We start from the raw sequence: 17,078 nt of genomic DNA, 5'->3' as shown, positions 1-17,078 counted from the left end.
TTTGGTTTTTATTTTCTGATGATCTGTGTGCACTGTATATATAGATACAGAAGTGGTGACTTACAGTAAAAGTAGGACATTAAATCCCCTATCTAAACAGATCTCAGCACTCCTGAAATCAGCACCTTGAGCGTGTTGATGTTGGGCATTTTGCTGACACAATAAGGGCCACAGCTGGAAACCTGCTCTGTAAATAGTGGCTCTACTCATTGGGAAAACATCAGAGCTCCGGGGAGGGGAAGCAAGGAAGCTGTGCAGGAAGTTGCAAATGTATTTCCCAGCACTTGCCATGTTTTTAATGACCAGCTCTGAGAAATGGCCAGTTGGAATGGGGACACAGGAAGGGCTTGGGAGAGACAGGAGTGCTGCTTATTCCTTCTGCTCCAAACTTATCTCACACTCTGGTTATGCTTGATGTCCTGATATGATTCATTTTTGTCTTTCAATGTTTGCTGCATAAAATCATTCTCCTTGATCCTATATGCTATCAGGGCTACATATTCCGTGCTGGTTATGGTGTTGCAGTGACCTAATTTGATTGCGGAGGGTTGTGTCCTGTATAATGTTGTCTCATTTTCTCAGTAGTCGATACAAACTCGATTTTATTTTCTTTGTAAAGAAAGTAAGCGGGGACAGGAGCCTGGCATCCATGGCCAAGCTTATACCTGCAGCTCTTACCTTGTTGCCTGGTTGTGAGGCTGTGATGGCACACATAGTTGAATGGGACCTGCAGGCTCCTTTTATGTGTTTTTTTGGTGTTTTGGTTTTTTTTTTTTTTTTTTTCCTGCTGGTACTGAAAGAGAGAAAGGATGGAAGCTACAGCAGAGAAAGGTCCTCATTTGATCTGCTGGCACCTCTGATTTGCCTCAATGAGTCATTATTCCAAAAGACTGGATGCCCTGTTGATGGAACCTATCTCTGGAGGAGGGTTAGCTGTGTCTCCCCACAGGACCTGGATGAGTGTTTAGCTTTCTCCTTTGGTCTCCAATTAGATGCTCAGTCCTTGGAACCTCTGTGTTTCACCTGCCTCAAAGACCCTTAACCTTCCTTACACCTCTGTTATTTATGAGTAGCTCAGAGGGAAAAGGAGGGTCTGGTCTCAATTTGTGTGGCTCATTTGCATGTGAAATAAGCTTGTCATTTCAGAAGTGGTGACATCAGCCTGGGTCTCCTGGCCCTGCTGCTCTCGTTCAGTATGGCTTCAACAGCTCCAAGGCTGTGGCTTGGTGAGCAGTGGCAGGGCTTGCTCATAAGCTGGAAATATCATAGTATCATTCAGGTTGGAAAAGACCTTTGGGATCATCGAGTCCAACCATCAGCCCTACTCTACAAAGTTCTCTCCTACACCATATCTCCCAACATATCACTGTGTTTTTGCAGAGTTCATTCAGAAGACAGTATTTTTTCAGGAGCTCATAAAGGAGGTGTCAGCCCAGCATTTGGTTTGTGGGAAAAAGAACCTGCTTTTGCAAACAAGATTGCAGCAAGGGCTTAGCTCTGGCTCATGTGCCATTTCTGCCAGCTGGGATTGCTGGTGTGGCAAATTATTTAGCTGATGGTTTCATTGCTATTTTCCTAATGGGTCCTGGACTTTCTTCCTTTATTTTCAGGGCATTCCTCATTCTCAGCCCTGCCTCCTCCTGTCCCATTGGATGTTCACTGGGCATTTGATTAAAAATGGATTTGTTGTGGTGACAGAGCAGGAGTCAGAGAGCTGTTGGCAGGCAAAATGGACCGTGATTTTGCAGCTTTAGCTGCAGGTAGGAGTTGAATAAATAAGTCAACAGATCTGCCTTCCTGATGTGACACCAAGCAGGCTCCCTTGTCTTGGGTGAAGGATATAGCGGTGACAGGAAGAGGCCAAGAAGTGGAGTGGCAGTGATCTGTGTGGCCAGACAAGGACCAAGGCAACGGGATCATGAGCCTCGAGGGCAGGAAGAAAGGGAGCAGGTTGGACATTTGCCACTCGTGTGATCCTCCTTGGCAGGATACCAGGTCTCCGTGGGCCAAGCACCTGGCACAGTCGAGCCAATGTCCCTGATTTGTTCTTGGTTTCAAAATATTTAATCAGAGAATCAAATATGAAGTCTCTTTAAGAAGACACTGGCACACAGCAGCTGGCTGAGTGTTGCAATCAATGTATCCGCTGTGGAATGTTTCCTGCAGAAATATTACATCCTCTCTCATTTACTTGATGATCTTTAGGGTGAATCAATCAAAAAATGCCACACACAAATAGTTCAGCCTGTGATCCTGTGGGTGTCCATTAGAGAAGCATTTGCTCTGTGTTAATGGACCTGTTGATTAACAAAAAAACCATTGCTTTTTAAATAGAAAGATGTTGCTTGATGGAAATTGTTAGCATTCACTTTTCTGGTGCCCGACCTCCCCTACGTACTGCTCTCGTTCTGTGCCGATGCAGGCAACTGCTGCAACAAACCCCAGGCCTGTACTGCTGGAGAGAAAAGCACTCACATCTCACCCAAGTGGTTATCAGAGGTGGACCTTCTCCTGGAGGTTGGAAAGGACACAGAGAGACTTCTTTGTACTCAGCGTGTGATTTCATCAATGTGTGTCTTGTTCTGTTAATTGTGTTTTCAGCACCAATCAGCCTTGGCATGCAATGCCCTGTTGGACTTCAGCAATGTCACAGGAAGATTCCCCCTTGACATCCCAAACAGGTTGAGACCCAGCAGCTCCTTGAGGAGTCTGTCTTGGGTTTTACACAAGGCTGAGTGCATGGGAGTTTTTATTTGGGTCTGTAAAGACTCTATGCTGTTGGAGCAATATTGTGTTCATTTCCTTTCCCTACAACATGAACATTTTCCTAGTCTCCACTTTTTCTGGGTGTAAAATTGCCCATGTTGTAGTATTAGTTCTTGCTTTTCTGATGCTAGCATGGCATGAACCCCAACTGGCATTTTAAGCACTAGAAGAACAAGATGATACCTATTGCTTAGAAGGTGTCCTTACCCATCGGAAATCCCCTGCACCAACCTGAGTGGACCCAACCCAGCGATGACCAAAGCTTTGGAGACAGGGAAACAGCACGTTCAGTGCTGCCAGAGCTCTGGTGTGGCACTAGAAACACGCTCCCTGGACATAGCTCGGGACAGACCAATGTACTGAGCCATGTAACACAGCTAATTGCAGAGAGGCAGTCACACAGCAGGGCTGACCAGCCTGAAAGGACCAGGGTTGTGGCTGTAGGTTGTGTTTAGCCCCATGCTGGTAGCTGTCAACAGCTGTTCTGCTTTCTGGGAAGTGTGTTTGGATCCTTGCTGCTCAGCCAGAGGCTGTGGGGGCATTTGGTCCCCGCCTAGGCTGCTGGTGCAAAGCAGCTGCTGTTCAGTCTGACAGGCCAAGCATCACTCCAGGCTGCTGCAGAGAGGACCAGCCCCTCTGTGTCACTTGTTTAGCTCCATCCTTTATTGCTACAAACCGACTCACCTATAGCTGTCCTTCCCACAGCTGGTGGGAGTCAAAGTGACGAGGCAGTTAGTGGATTAGGGCAGCAGAGTGAAAACCATTTGGCGTTTCTATCCCGATTCTTCTGGGTGCCTTTAATTAGCATGATTGCTCAGCACGCGATTTTACCATGTTCTTTAGCTCCCCTGGTTAGAATAATTATTCCCCCAGCTCCTTTTGTTCCAATTCCTGATCGCTTACAAAGTCTCCTGTTAAAAGCCATTAAATCCGTAATGTAAAGTGAGAGTAAATGTTCAGTAGCGTTATGCTCTCAGCCCCACACGTGTGCGCTCGCGCTCTCTCCAGCCCCTCTCCGGCACTCCTCTGCTCCCTGCCACGTGCTCTGTGCTGCAGCATCGCTCTCTGCTTTCCTCTCACACGCTTCCCCACTGGCCATCCCACGTGTCCCACATGCAGCAGGTTGTGTGCATACTCTCACTGCTTTCTGCTAGCTGTTTTGGTATCGCTCAGCTCGTTTTCCTCTGTGCATGGGCTAGTTTTGACACTGAGGTTGAATTCAGGACTGTGGACTGTGATCTCTTACACGTAGTTGCGTGTGCATATATGAAATTGCTATTAGAAGTGTATGTTTTTGCATGTTTTTACCCCACTGTGGGCAGCTCTTGCTTTGAGGAACAGCATACATAGAGGAATCATAGAATAGTTGGGGTTGGAAGGAACCTTAAGATCATCTAGTTCCGATCCTCCTGTCATGGGCAGGGACACCTTCTACTAGACCAGGTTGCTCAAAGTCCCGTCCAACCTGGCCTTGAATACTTCCAGGGAGGGGGCAACCACACCTTCTCTGGGTGACCTGTTCCAGTGTCTCACCACCCTCACAGTAATATCTAATCTAAATCTACTCTTTTTCAGTTTAAAACCATTACCCCTTATCCTATCACTACACCCCCTGACAAAGAGTCCCTCTCCATCTTTCCTGTAGCCCCCTTTAAATACTGTGAGGCCGTTGTAAAATCTCCCCAGAGCCTTCTCTTCTCCAGGCTGAACAACCCCAACTCTCTCAGCCTGTCCTCACAGGGGAGGTGCTCCAGCCCCCTGATCATCTTTGTGGCCTCCTCTGGACCCACTCGAGCAGGTCCATGTCCTTCTTATGTTGGGGGCCCCAGAGCTGGACCCAGCACTGCAGGTGGGGTCTCACAAGAGCAGAGTAGAGGGGGAGAATCCCCTCCCTTGACCTGCTGGCCACACTTCTCTTGATGCATCCCAGGATACCGTTGGCTTTCTGGGCTGCAAGCACACATTGCTGGCTCACAGTCAGTTTTTCATCCACTAATACCTCCAAGTCCTTCTCCACAGGACTGTTCTCAATCCACTCCTCGCCCAGCCTGTATTTGTGCTTGGGATTGCCCTGGCCCATGGGCAGGACCTTGCACTTGGCCTTGTTGAATTTCATGAGGTTTGCATGGGTCCACCTCTCCAGCCTGTCCAGGTCCCTTTGGACCCTTGGCACATCCCTTCCCTCCAGCGTGTTGACTGCACCACACAGCTTGGTATCATCATCAAACATGCTGAGGGTGCGCTGAATCCCACTGTCCATGTCCCCAACAAAGATGTTAAACAACACTGGTCCCAACACCGACCCCTGAGGAACACCACTTGTCACTGGTGTCCACTTGGACATTGAGCCATTGACCGCAACTCTTTGAGTGTGACCATCCAGCCAATTCTGTATCCACCGAGTGGTCCCTCCATCAAATCCATGTGTCTCCAATTTAGAGACAAGAATGTTGTGTGGGACAGTGTCAAAGAGGACATGTCCTGGCTGTGGTGGCAGGCAGGACTTCTGATCATAGATGATGGAGAATAGGAAATAACTTGGTTTTTTTAAGTAAAGCTTTTTCCATTTTTCTCAAGTGTGAAATCCTCTGGCAGAGGGAAAATGGGTTTTGGATAGTTGCATTTTTGGGAGTTTCCATGCTGCAGTGCCTCCCTATTTGGAGGCCTGGAAGCTCAGCTCCTTCTCTGTCCCTCATCTCTGCTGATATTTGATCAGCATATGCCAGTAACACAAGCGGGACAGACACAAAGGCTTGCACAGAATTATATGGGGTGAAATAAGATTGGTCTGAAGCATTTTAGATGCCTTGTGCATTTAGATGACTTGATGTGAGAGGGAGAAGGGAGAGAGGGAGACTTCTTTGCAGACCCAGAATGAAACTAGGTCAGAGAAGGGTATAGAAGGGTATGGCAGACATGTAGTTTGTTAAGCTTGAAGCTGACTGCCAGAGCAAAAATTCATAGCTAGACCACCTGCTGGAAAAACTTTGTAGGAAAGAAACCCTGGTCCTTCCTCCCTCCTTTGAATGAAAACTCCTAATTCACAACAGCCACACATTTTGAGCTTAGGTCTTGGTTGCTGTCCTGCTGTGATGTGCCAGTTCTACCCTGCTCTGCAAAGCAGTGTGGAGTGAGGGTCTCCTTGCACAGCAGCAGCCCCCCTGGTGCACTGCCTGGGGGGCTCCCTACTCACCTCATCTCTGCTCTGCTGGCTGCAAGGAACTTTATAGGTGCTTCATACCTTCTCTTGCAAAAACATACTATGTTTCATGTGTGTTTTGTGGGAGCAAAACCCTTTCTCCCCTCCTGCAGAATGAAGGCCACCACAAATACCTGCCACTCATTTGGTTGGCACTACCCAAATTGTTCCGTGGGACCAGCATGATCTCAGCACAAACTTAAGTTCCTCTGTTTGCTGTCCTCTCTTCCCTTGGGGAAAGCACAACCTGCTCTGGGGTGTGTTTTAGAGCTTGCTACACACTGGCAGGTACCAAAACATGGTCTTGAAACAAAATCTGGAGCTCGGAGCTCTACCCTGGGAACATTAATGACACTCTTCTGATATATTTTGGTGTAGAAGGCAACTTATTTTAAGAACCATCTAGTAGGGCAATTATCAAGAGAAGAGCTGTGGTGGCAGCCTTCATTTCCAAAACAATCAGCAGAGTAGAAGCTCTGGAGTGGCACAAAGGACAATAATGCCAGACTACGCAGCATCCAAACAGCCTAAAAAATCAACAAAACCTTGTTCCTCAAGGCTCCCTGCTGCTCTCACTGTGTTTTTGCCCTCAGCTCTTCCTGTTCCTATTTACAACTCCTCTAGTGCTCTTTGCCTCCTTGACTGCTGAGATCTCCCACACTCCTCAGTTTCCATCCTCAGCTTGTAAACTCCACAAAATTGCATTTCCCCACAGCAAGCTCCTCCCAGCACTTCAGGCTCTCAGGCTTGTACTGCTTCTGGGCTTTCTGGAGGGCAGCTCTGGCCTTTCTAGACCATGTATTGCTGGAGCAGATAGCAGAGTAAAGACACTTGAGCAAGCAAGGATTTATCCTGGGCCTTGATCAGCTCCTCCACCAGCCTCTTCCTGTCCTCTGAAGAGCAGGAGAGCATCCTTGGCACTGCCTGGGCAGGGAAGGTCCCAGTTGCAGACTGTAGCAGTCGTGTGTTTTCCTATCCACCATGTGTGTCTCCTTTTGGAGTCTGCTCTCATATCCCGATGATCTGGCTTTACCAAGCACTTCTGTCCCCTTCTAGACCCCAGGCCTTCTAGAGAGGACAGGAGCCTGGGAGCTGGGTTTATTCCCTGTTGAGTACCCATGACTGGCATTGGTTCCTGCAGAGACCTTGGAGAAACCGTGGTCCTGCTCCGTGCCACCATTTTGCCATCTGTGTAATGAATGTAACAGCTCCTGCCTCCCCAGGGAATGAGTAAGGTGTAACAAATTAATGTTTATGAAGTGCTGTCTGGCTAAAAAGGAAGTTTGCAACAAGGCTGTTGCTGTTCTAACTCAGGGGCTTCCTTTGCTGGTTGGCTCTTTGATATGGCAATCTGTAGTACTGGTAGATCAGCTGTACCATAATTGGAATTTATCAGCATTTAAGGAACATGAGCCCAACCAGGTTCTTTCCCAGTGGATATTCATTTCTGGGCAGATTAGTCAGTAGTTTCAATAACTCTGTGTAAAATGCTTAGGGTAACTATTGCTATCTGAAGCAGCTGGGGAACAGAGGCAGTGTCAGAGGGACGTGGATACCTGTCAGGCAAAGTGGAAATGAGAAGCTCTTGTAACACTGTGCACAGTGCTTAAATTGGCAGCACTCTGAGGGCTGACTTGAAAAAAAAAAATATTAAAAATTGACAAAAGAATATATTTGAAAACCAAAGTGATGAAAATGATGTATTACTTGTTGGGATGGGATCTTTCACGCTGGGTCTCTTGGGCTTTGTGGAGTGCAGAGGCAGAGAGAGTGCACAGTGGTGAGAAACGGGGACTCACGGAGGCAGGAAAACACCGTTGTTGCTCCAGGCAGTGAGAATTGCAGAGGAGAAGGCTCCTGGATATAGCAGTGCAAACACACAGAGGGATAGAGGCAGGGCAACAGCTTGATAATGCCCAGGATGTCAGCTACCACCAAACTCTTCGGGCATTTCGCAAACGCTTTCCTGCAGCTTGTTTTTATGGCTGACGTATAAACCCCAAGAGTTTTGCCACACACCTTTGCACGGCTATGGGTATTGCGAGGGACAAAACAGCCATCCTCTTTGTTCAGGTACCTTCTCTCTGACCCAGTAAGTTTTAAATGAGGCAGAGTCTAAGCTCTGCATGTTGTGGGTGAAGATGCTGGGTGCCCAGTCCTTCCCCTTTCCCTGGTCCTCTTACAAGTAATTTCACATACTCTGGCTTCAATCTAATGAAAACAAAACCAATGAGGCCCAACTGATCTGGCTGCTTTCCATCATGCAGTGGGCCTCTGAGTGGCTTTAAATAGCTGCACCTCTGTGCAGTGTGGAGAAAAGCATCGACTGTACCTCTGGACAGGGAGGGTAGCTTTGACTCAAATCATAGGGCATCTCAGACCTGAAAATAACCTTTTTGTTTTGTCCTTGGTCTTAAATAGTTTGGGGGTTTTTCCTTCTTATTTTTTATTTTATACCCTGGTAAGTGCTTTCCTACTCTGGGGCTTTTCCTAAGGGGGGATCGATGGGGAATCTTGGAGCTCTGCCTCTTGAGCTATCAGGCTACATCATTTAATATCTTGGAACTACTCCATCCATGAAAGAGTTCCAGAGAAAACAAACTTATGATCCCAGCTAATATGGACATGGCCCACATTAACGACGACAACAGTAGAAATGCAATGGATTCTGGAATTACTCCGACCAAAGGTTTAATGAATCTTACATAGTCTTAAAGAGTTCACCGCGTGGAAAGCTGCAAATGCTGCCCTTTTCTCAAGAAACATTATTCAGCTGTTGAGTGCCTGCGGTATTCTCCTACCCCTTCCTCTGCTCTAGTTAAGCATGAGAGAAATTTGTGTGGAAATGGGATCTTTTGGACCCATTTGCTTCTGCTGTTTCTCTTGCTCTCAGCCTGTCTCTTCCCTTTCCTGCCCTCAAAAACACATGCAGTGCTGCGATTCCCTGCTCGTGATTTTGGGTTGTGGAGAAGATGAAGATGCCACAAACTGTAGCTAGAGCTCCATCTAGCACATCCCCAAGAGGTTTCCAGTGACGTGAAGTCTCATTGACTAAAGTGGGAGACTCTTATGCCTGAGGTTAAACCATGGAAAATGAACAAAGATACAAGGTGAGCTGCTGTGGAGGGGAATAAGGACCCTGTTTCCATGAAAATGATCATAAGCATTTCTGTAGCTCTCAGTGCCTTTTTGTGAATCTTAAAAGAGCTGTTATCTACTTGAAGATCTGCTTGAGGTCTGTGTATCAGTGTGAAATTCATCTGTGGGCTGAATTTTCTTGAGATTCTCCGTTGTGGTCAACAGTGTTGAGCTGGTGTAAATGAGAGGAGGTCTAGGCTCTTTGACTTTACCTTGGACAGTAGAGGAGATGATGTGCTTATCTGTAGCTGAGAGATCAGGGAGAACCTCATGGTGTGCTTCTGCTGAGCTTCTGTGACCTGCTTTGTTGTGGCAAGCAAGGCCCCAGGCTGAGTTACATCTTGCCCTGGTATTTGTTGAGGGGGAGGTAAAAAAAGAGGGTTTTGTATCATAGCCCTGCAGATGAACCCATCCATGACAAGGAAACCTGGACTGCTGTGTTGCTTTCCCCTCAAATATAGACATATCAGTCTTGGCTTTGACTAGACGGATGGCTGTTTCCTTTGCTCTGGATGTGGGCCAGGCTTGATGGTTTTCATGCCTTCTTTGATGCTATTCATACTTCATATCTGTGCATAGAGAAAGATAAAATGTACTCTGTTGTTGGAGTCTCCTATTGCTTTTCCTTTATATCATAAATTCTGCTGTAACACAGAAGAGAGATCAAAGCTTCATTGCCTAATGTGGGCTGTGTGGATAGCAGTGTTATGCTTGGCCAGCTTGTTGCCCTTAATTTGCTATTTTTGTTTAACCCATTTTTGCCAGGCATTACGTGGCACCCTGTTGCTTTTCTCATCCATTCACACAGCAATTTATGCTGCTGTTTTAGAAGCAGTCTCCATCCCTGGGTTTCAAAACTGGGCTGCACCACGCCTGCTGTGGTGGATGGGGCTGATGTGAGGACTTGTGTATCATTTTCTGCATTGTTTCCCTGCCTCCCCATGTCATGTTCCTTGCTGCTCTTCTCAGGTGACCTGTAGCAGCCTCAGATCTCAAAAGCCCTAGAAGCATGGTATATTTGAATGGTTGCAATTTTACAGAAGACAAACAGTGAAGGAGAGGTGGAATTGTCTGGTTTATCTTCTTAGTGTTGCTCTTGGTCAGTGGAGGAAGGGTGTTCCTTGCAGGGCACGGTCTGTAGGCTGGATTGGGTACTTGCATGGGGCAGAGTGGCTGAGATCCACTAGTCAGGGTGTTGGGAAACACAAGACAGCTCTGGAGGACTAAGTGGATGGCTAGGGTTGAGGACAAAACTGATTGCATGGTTCGGTTGCCTTCAATTTTCTTGTCCTTTCATTGCCACATACTTCCAGCCTGCTTAAAGAAATGCCCTATCTGCCCCCTCCATCTCAAGCTGTTAGACCTGCACAGCAAATCTGAGCTCATTTCTCTGCCCCTATTCTCCAACACTCTCCATACATTTATTCCACTACCATACCATGGCTATTACTAGAGACAGTATCATGTTTTAATTTAAAAAGTGGTCTCACTAGAACAGGGAGAAGCATAAAGTTTAATCTGACAGACCCTTCCCAATTTTGTAGGTCTTTGGAGAAGCTTTAGATTTGCATCTACAGGGTGGGGTTTTTTACCTCCTTAGTATTTTCAGGCTTGTATATGGGAGTTTCTCTCCAAATCTACAACCTATGTCAAAGATAGTATTTTTCCTCCTATTTTCTGGCTAGCACTGACAAATGTGAAACTCCGCAAAAGGGATTGTTTTTAAAATTTCCCCAACTCATTCTAAGAAGGCAAACACTTTTCTTTCTCTCTCTTTTTTTTTTTTTTTTATTTTGGAAAAAAAAAGTAAACCCCCCACATTCTTTAAGACATTTCCAAGCTAGTTTTTCAGGAGCTAATAGCTTTGACAGTAGAAAAATGACATTTATCATAATAGCATCCAAACTCTGAACCTGTTGAGATTCACCCATTTTAACCCTGGACATCTCAGTGAACATCATCCATCTCACATCTGACAGTGAAGACATAAACCTAGCAAAAGCCTTGTTGGTTTCTGCTCCATACAAGAGAAGGGGGTTGAAAGTAGCAGTGCAATATGGGAGACAGCAGTGAGGAAAGAGAGAAAAACAGTCAGGAGAGAAGAAATTTTTTTTTCAGATTCTTTGGGGACTTTAATAAATCAGAAGGAGTCGATGCCAAAATGACTGATGCTGCATTGCTTTCCCAAGTGAGCAGTATGTGTGTTCAGCCCCTAAGCTTCACAAATGTAGGCTGTCCTCCTGTCCCATTCCTCATCATCCCTCAGTCACAACTGCATGTCAGCTATGGGGTAACCCCTACTGCAGTCCCATTCTGCAAAGACCCTGCTGTCACTGGAGATCCCTGCAGCTGGGATTCACAGCATAGTGCTGATAACAAAGAGCAAATCCTCCAGCGTCCCCAGCCTTAAGTCTTGCTGATCTTTCACATGTCCCTTTGCTGAGGCTGTGTGTCCCCAGTGGGTTTTTAGGTCTGTTGGATGTTGTCCGGCAGGAGTGGAATTGCCTTAATTTAGCAGAGCTAAGAAATGCAAAGAAAATAAAGCAGACGAGAGTGCTCCTTGGAGATACTTGGTATTGTAGAGTATAGACTTTCCCAGCTATCCTTCGATGGCCATAAAATATATTTATATTATAAAAAAACCCCACAATAAATAGTGATGTTCAGGGATGCCATGTTTATTTGTCTCCCAGTGACTCTGATAAGAAATGAACTTAGTTTACATGCACATTTCCAAGCACCAGCCCTTTAAACTCTGCTTTGGCTCTGATAGTTGAGCGAGGCTTCTTCTCGCTACTAATGATATTTCAACACTTGGAATTTGCCTATGAATTTTGTTTATGACACATAAACTGAGGCTGAGCCTTGCTTACTCTCCCATGTGGATCAGCCCTTCAGGGCCACTGAGAATAACAGTTTCCCCCAAACATGCCTAAATAGTTCCAAACCAAACAAACAGCTTTTGTCTGCATCCTCAGGTTATCAAAAGAGGCATGCGTTTGATGAGCAGATGGAATAAGATAGTGCAGGAAAGAAATATAAATAGATATAAAATTAAAAATAGAAAGAATAAATAGGAAAAAAATCCTAATTTTCTGGCTGGTGTAGATACGGTGTGAGAAACTTTCTGTTCCTAGTCTAGTGAAAGGCACCTTTTCTATTGAGATAATTCACAAGGGCATCCAAGCTGCTCCATGCTTCTTTAGTGATGCCAGACTTGGGCTAATTTACCTGATTTGTTGTAGATCCTGTGACTGTATGAGGAGCAGGAGCATTTTCCAGACCTTAGAGCAATTGTGTAACCAAGACATCCCAGTAATTTTCTTGGAAAAACCCTTTGGGCCCATGAGAAATTGGGTTAGATTAGAGCAATCCCCAGGATCCTGCCATGCATGTCTTGGTCCTGGAAACTCAGTGAATCTGTATTGGGGATTTTAGTAAGTGTAGAGGCCTCTAATGTCCACATACTTGATCTGAGCTAAGAGCAACTTCACTGTAGTCTTAGCAGCTACTTTCAGTGACCTATGCCTATTCCTGCCATGTCTCTTTCCAGTCCATTGGGATGGCCTCACTTGTAGAATAATTACAAACAGGTGTCTGAGAAAGTAATGTTAAAAATTATGAGCTGACACCTGAAGACAAATGCATGGGTCTTTTCTGCAAGAACTCGAAGGACTTAGCACAAAAGATGATAGAAAACAGGGGTTCAAGTCAGGAAGAAAGGAAATGTAGGCTAAACATCAGGATGTGTCCTAACAGTGAACCAGAATGTGCCCTCCTTCAGTCAGACCTTGAGAGGGATGTGGGACTGTATGTCTCAGCAGAAGGTTTCCCTCCTGGACCTCATATCCAGCACTCCACAACAGGTTTGCTCCTTCCAGTCTGGAGAACTATTCTCTGGCAAGTCCCAAATATTTGCATTTATTTTGCTTCAGATAATAATGTTCATCTTTAATAGTAATTAATCGTGCTAGTAGTGAGTTTCCCTGGCTGGGGCATCCCAAGGCAGGAGTGTTATGAAGAGATGGTTAATACAGCCCTTGAAAACATCATATTTGCCCAGTAAGTTTGTTGGGACTGAAGGAAGGAACATGCCTTCTGCTCCACTTACTTTTCCTTTTCATCTGGCCAGTATTTCTGGCAAATCCTAAACCTTCAAATTACTTTTAAAGAGATGGGGTTGTGTAGGGAGAAGATGCCTCCAGTGTGCAGGGTTTGGTGTAGGTGGGACAGCTGGGGCTAAGGAAGTCTGTGGGGTTATGAGAGTCAGGTCTCCCCAGGCTTACAGTGCTACTCTTCAGCTTCAGAAATGCTAAGCCAGACTAAATAAATCACGAGAGAGAAGTAGACCTAGGAAGGATTCTCCATTTTTCTCACTCCCTGCCTAGGGTAAGGATGGACTAGGTATGGAATTAGAACTTTTCCACCCCTGACTAGTGGGAACCTCTCAAAAAGAATTGTTCCCAGTTCTCTGTCCAGACTACTTGCATGCCCCTCGTTCTCAGAGCACTTGTGCCTGCACGTACCACATGAAATAATTGCCTGTTCTTTATGGAAAGACAGAGTGAGGTAGCCCTTCTGGAGAGGGAGTTTTGGTTTTAATTTAATGGCAGCCGTTTGCTGGTTATTCATTTGGTTCTTTTTTAATAATTACATGTGTGTCGATATCTCTCTTTTTTTCTAGTTTTGCTCTTTTTTGTTTTTTCGTTTACTTTATTTTGCTTTTTTCTTTTTTCTGTTTTTTTTTCCCCTTTAGGTTTCAGAGAAATTATGTTGAATCCAATAAGCCTCCCTGGACATTCCAAACCTCTTAACCAAGGCATTTATGTTGAGGATGTCAGTGTTTATTTCAGCAAAGGACGTCATGGCTTTTAAAAACTCCTTAAAAGTCCCTGTTCTGATGTCAAGTTTATAGGCTGTGCCCTCAAAATGGTGGGAAGCAGTAAGCGTGGTCTGTATGGATTGAGGTCTCCTCCTAATAGGACTCTACAGCCCTGCCTGTACACACGTTAAAGCCAACTGAAACTGTGGTTTTCTGTCACCAGATAACAGGGTTGTTCTTTTCCTCCAATGGTCGCTGTGTTCGTTAAATATTCCTGCAAGGCACAACAGCAGCAATGAGAGCAAATAAAGAGAATTAAAACCCAATTGAAAGGAGTCATCCTAATAACACAGTAAATAATTGTACTTTTGCTTTAAAATAAAACACAAAACAAAACCAACCAAGCCAACCAAACTGACATCTTTAGTCATGTCCTCCCTGCTTGGAGTTTTCCTTGTAAGCTTGTGTCTTCGCAACACCCAGTGAATGCTGCCATCACCTCTTATGTGGCACCGCCATGGGAGGTCTCCCAGAGCGAGCCGAGGCGGGGAGCCTGGAAGAAACTAAAGCAGAACGAAGACTTTTGGTAAGAACAAAGGCAGCCCCGCTCCCAGTTCTTGCACAGAAAATAATGTTGGAAGGAATAATAATGGAAAGAAAAAAAAAAAATCTTACTTCTCTGACAGGAAGAGAATGTGGTTATCTTTGAAGTGCATATATTCTAGGAGGCTTTTTTTGTTTGTCTGTCTGTCTGTGTGTGTTAGAGCGGCTCGTTGGATCTGACTATATCGTTGTCGTACTCTGGTCTCTCCCTGCTGCTTGAATGATGAGCTTTATCTGAGGAGTTGCCTGGACTTCCCGCATGGATGGAGAATCCATAGCGCAGGAGGGTCTGTGTCCTTGCCAGGACTAGGGCAGTAAGCAAAGTGGAAAAGCATATCAGATGCACGCAGGTCCCAGTTGCTGGGCCTTTTCCAGCCCCCTTTAGCTCTCCCCTGTATTCCCACCCAACTAGAGATTGATTGTAACCCAGTCATGCACCCAGAACCATCAGCTTGAGGCTGACTGACTGAAGGAGAGGAAAAAGAAATATTCTGTTGCTTCTTCTCTGGCATAAACAGGAATATCGATCCTGTTCTCTGGCCAATATTCGTATTCTCTCACTCTCTCCCATCCCATTTTTGTCTTACTTCATCCAAAGCCTCTCAGATGGAAAAGTAAACCCTTTGATCCTGTCCTCAAGAGAAGCCAGCTGCCCTTGCGGCAACTTGCAGGGCTTTCCTTGGACTCTGGATGTCATGTGTACAGCAAGTACAGATTTGCTCACACATATCGGTGATAACCTATAAACGAGGCAGATTTTCTCTAGAGGAAAAAAACCTTCCAAAAACTTCAGGTGTGGCCAGATCCTTTTCTGAGAGGAGTAGTGGACCAGGAACCTGCTCACCAGCCACTCAGCTTTGCTTGCCTTCTTGGTGGCCCGAGATGACCTTATCACATCAGGGATGTCTCTAAATCACCAGCCCTGAAGGGTCACTGCTGCTGGAAAGAGTCACAGTCCCCCTCCACCAGAACTGGGCAGAAGCCTCAGAATGGGATGTTCTGCTTCATCCTGCCTTTACAGGTGACCTGCATGAACTGCCCTGGAGATTGCCAGGAGGTTTTATTAGCAGCTTTCCCATAGGGGTGTCTCTGGGAATATTCCATTCTCTTGCTTCTTCTCCCAGTTCATTTGCATAAAAAGGTAAAGTGCAATAGAAGAGTACAGGAGAAACCGTAGCAGATTGCTTTAAGTTAACGGACATGCCTTAGGGAGGCATCTGCATTAGGATGAGGAGGCCTGGCTCAGGTTGGATGGCTTCAGAAACCATGACCAAAACTCCCAACAATGTTTCCTGCCCGCATCGGAGCTGGAAATGCAAGAGGTGCACTGCCAGAGAGGACCTGCGGCCATGTGTCATTGACACCTCAATTCTGCAGATTCACAGAGTGAGGAGGAGCTTCGCCAAGCGTGTGAATCACTGGGTGCTTGTCTGAACTGAATTTCCCCATCTCCTGGAAGTCGCCCACCTGACCTGGGGATGTCTTGTCCGTCTGAACTGTCTCCTCTCCCTAGCACTGTTCAGGGGACTCTGCTCTCAACTGTGTGTATCAGTCGTAGAGATACATCTGTGGGCCTGGACCAGAAGCCTATATCCAAACACCCTAGCAGAGGAAAGGTTGAATTTTGCAGCTCAGGTCCATCTCTGCTTAGAAGAAATCCTCCGGACCGTACAGCATAATTTAAAGCAGTTCTCCCCACTGTGATCGATGTCTCAATTTGTTTAACACCAATTAAAGTCTCTGGTTCCTCACTGCTTAAAACGAAAGCCAGTCATGGCTGTTTGCAATTGGTGGCTTTAAGTAGCAAGTCTAAGGATGTTTTGTTTTTTTAAAACTTTATTTTATTTTTAATTATTGTAAATCATTACCTCATTTTCTGTCAATGAGACTCCTCCATCTTTGAGCATTCTTATCTTGCCATAACTATCATCCTGTGCTAATGGGAAATGGGACGGTCCCTTTTCACAGAGACTATAGGGGTGTTCAATGTCTAGTTTCTTAATAAACACTTTATTTTCTAACGAAACAGCTGCATCAGGCCTCTTCTTTGAAGACAAAATAAATAAAACTTCAGAATGACACGTCCTATAGTCTACTTCTTCATGAGATGATCCATGTGTGGGGAGTCTGGTTTGTTTGCTTCTTCGGGGCTGCTGAGGGTGGGCTTTACAGTTGTGATGTGAATATTGCTCAGGTGTAGCTCTTGCTTCTGTCACTCTCATCAGGCACAAAGATGTTTTGCCTGAGAGCTTAGCTGCTGGTGATCGCAGTTGACAACCTGTTGTTTTTTGTGGCTCAAAATGGTCATATTCTCATGAACAAGGTGGTAATACTGGAACATGGTGTCAGTATTTACTAAGACAAGTTTCTACACTTAGTGGAAGGAGTTTTATTAGGAGATGTATCTCTCAGTGAGATTGACACAAAAGATTGTTCGGGCAGCAGTGCTGTTGTTTCAGGACATGCTGTTGCTGCAGGTCTTTCTACTTGGCTGTGCAAATTGCTCTTCTGTTGGGTGTTGGACTGTCATCCCTTCATTGGGGACAATTA

General features: G+C 45.6%; 1 protein-coding gene across 4 annotated transcripts in view; it reads left to right on the top strand.

Annotated features, from left to right (window-relative positions):
* Window positions 1–17,078, top strand: part of NTRK3 (neurotrophic receptor tyrosine kinase 3) — a 217,142-nt gene that overhangs the window by 130,513 nt on the left and 69,551 nt on the right. The window contains exons 13-14 of one of the 4 annotated variants that reach the window (XR_012624858.1): window positions 13,860–14,511; window positions 14,690–16,554. The exons of 2 other annotated variants lie outside the window; for them this stretch is intronic. Coding sequence is in view for 1 of the 2 variants with exons in the window: in XM_074837434.1 (XP_074693535.1) it covers window positions 13,860–13,978 (119 nt within the window). In the remaining variant the exon portion in view is untranslated. Of the gene's footprint in view, window positions 1–13,859; window positions 16,555–17,078 lie in introns of those variants that run through there. One more of the 4 variants, XM_074837434.1, reaches the window with a different exon arrangement.

The sequence above is a fragment of the Strix aluco genome, chromosome 12 (genome assembly GCF_031877795.1).
Source record: "Strix aluco isolate bStrAlu1 chromosome 12, bStrAlu1.hap1, whole genome shotgun sequence".
In the NCBI taxonomy this organism is placed as follows: domain Eukaryota; kingdom Metazoa; phylum Chordata; class Aves; order Strigiformes; family Strigidae; genus Strix; species Strix aluco.
Note: the sequence above shows the minus strand (reverse complement) of the source record. Positions and strands in the feature narration are given on the sequence as shown.